The sequence below is a fragment of the Pygoscelis adeliae genome, unplaced genomic scaffold, assembly GCF_000699105.1.
Source record: "Pygoscelis adeliae isolate BGI_AS28 unplaced genomic scaffold, ASM69910v1 Scaffold167, whole genome shotgun sequence".
Classification (NCBI taxonomy): Eukaryota; Metazoa; Chordata; class Aves; order Sphenisciformes; family Spheniscidae; genus Pygoscelis; species Pygoscelis adeliae.
Window position 1 is genome coordinate 7948201 of NW_008825428.1, and position 2384 is coordinate 7950584.

The following is a 2384-nucleotide window of genomic DNA, read 5'->3' on the forward strand; positions in this document are numbered from 1 at the left end:
TTTTCTGAAATCTATGGAACAAACTGGTCTGGAGACTCAATTTTCTTATGAGTCATACGCACTTGACAAATTAAGATTTGCAAGAGATTATGGTAACATTGTTGGGGTTTTATTGTTGTTTGTTTGTTTTAATCCAAACTCACTATAGCAAACCAAAGAAGCACCAGTAACACTGGTTTTGAAATACAGTATTAGAATATAGGAAGTACAAGCCCTAACAGAATTCAATGAAACTGCAAAAAGTGACAAGTCACAACTGGGAATTCTCTTGCTAGCTCGTAGCAGTGTCACCACAATGGGAACAGCTAGTCGAAGCCTCGACTGCTTTCATTACAGTATTTGTAAACTGTATATTTAATAGCAATACTCCAATGTGCCAGATACCATTTTGCACTGCAAATATCTACTTTTTGTATCGTAAAATCAACTAAAATCTGGTAATTTCCAGGAATATACAGCTGATCGCATTTCAATGTCTAACTATAATTTGCAGAATTTGGAAGTGTAATAATAGGGCTGTTTTGCAGTTTTCATCTTTAGAACTATCTACAAATCTACACTCACAGAATGGTTGAGGTTGGAAGGGACCCCTGGAAGTCACCTGGTCCAACGCCCCTGCTCAAGGAGGGCCACCTAGAACAGGTTGCCCAGGACCATGTCCAGGCAGCTTTTGAGTATCTCCAAGGAAGGAGATTTCACAACCTCTCTGGGCAACCTGTTCCAGTGCTCAGTCACCCTCACAGTAAAAAACTGTTTCCCGATGTTCAGAGGGAACCTCCCATGTTTCAGTTTGTGCCCGTTGCCGCTAGTCCTGTCACTGGGCAGCACTCAAAAGAGCCTGGCTCTGTCTCCTTTGTACCTTCCCTTCAGGTATTTATATACATTGGTAAGATCTCCAATTCACACCTTGCAAATGTTCTAAGCAAATACCATCCTCGATTTCTCATCAGAAGTGATTCTAAAATCTGACTTAGAGAACTATCCAGCACCTGCTATATAATAATGATCTGGGCAGAGAAAAATTTGCTTGTCTTAAAATACTCTAAGCCATATTAGAACTTGTTGATATTCTTAACATATGCTGAAAAACATTCTAAGAATCATAAAAAGGCAACAAATAACCTTTTATGTAAACTACTAAAATGCAGATAAAAAAGCTAGATAAACATAAAAAAGTGTGTCCTAATTTATTTATAGAAATGAGAGTTTACAAGGGAAGGTGAAACAACAAATCAACATGGAGAGAAAAAAAAAATCATCTTATGTAAATCTTACCTTTATTCTCAGCCTACCTCTTCTCTAATGCCATCGCCAGCAGCCATAAATGTTGATAACTTTCTAATTTTAGATTAGCCAATTTAAACACAACTGAAGTGAGAATTTACCACATTTACTGTCTTTAAACACCAAAGTGTAACCATGAAATCCAACCCAGAAAAAAAAGACACATACCCTCAGAATTTGAAGGCACAACTTTAAGTTACTCCTGCAATATCTTCTCTCAGTACAAAACCAAATCTTCACAGAACGTATTCTGCTTTAAATTTGCAGTAAGAAACAAAAGGCAAGCTCAAGAGGATTTTTTTCCTGAACATTGACAACACTGTTTTCTTTTTAAATATCCTTCCTTGCAAGCAACAGTGTAAAGAACCTACCACAAAGCTCCAGGTTCTTAAGAGCTCATCAATATCAGCTTAACTGACATACTACAATTGTATGGCTTTCCCTTCACATATCAAAGATGTCAACAGAGAGTCAAGTCTAAAAGCACATACGGAAACTTCAAAGCTAGACAAACACTGTTCCTATTCAAGCTAGTGAAAGGCATGAAAATAGTCTACTGAATAAACTCTTGCCAATTTGGCCACGGTCAGTCACAACCAAAATTTTGGATTTTTTTTGTGCACGAGATGGTTTTACTGATTTTAGAGAGAGAGAGAGGGGAGAGACTGCCACATATCGAAGATGGAGTCACAAGCCGATGAGATGTGAAGCAGGACTAATCTGCCCACAGAGAAAACAATCACTGACAGCACAGGAACCAGCCGGAACTGAATTCTCCTCCTATAAAAGGCATCAGGCTGGCCACACAAAGCCATGCAATAATTAACAAGGCTTTAGACCTCTGCTTCGAGCCCGAACAGCAGTCTCGCACATCCAGATAGGCAAACAAGTAACTCAAACAACGTAAATTCGGCGTACCTCGTTTATGCAACTCCCTGAGCGGAATGCCGTCTCCTCCCCCCCCATCGTAGGGCAGATACGGATCAGAAGAGACATCCATGGACGTGACGAACCCGAGGCCCGTCTGCCGGCTCGGAAGGGCCGCGGCACTTCTTACACAAGGGCGCCCGGGGGGGACGCTGCCATATTTGACCAGGACC

General features: G+C 40.5%; 1 protein-coding gene across 4 annotated transcripts in view; it reads right to left on the reverse strand.

Annotated features, from left to right (window-relative positions):
- The window catches only part of CLCN3 (chloride channel, voltage-sensitive 3), a 58951-nt gene that overhangs the window by 40856 nt on the left and 15711 nt on the right, over positions 1–2384 (reverse strand). For 2 of the 4 annotated variants that reach the window (XM_009330703.1, XM_009330702.1), the window contains exon 1: positions 2203–2314. The exons of the other annotated variants lie outside the window; for them this stretch is intronic. In XM_009330703.1, coding sequence (XP_009328978.1) covers positions 2203–2284 — 82 coding nt within the window. In that variant the 5' untranslated portion in view covers positions 2285–2314. Of the gene's footprint in view, positions 1–2202; positions 2315–2384 lie in introns of those variants that run through there. 4 annotated transcript variants of the gene reach the window in all.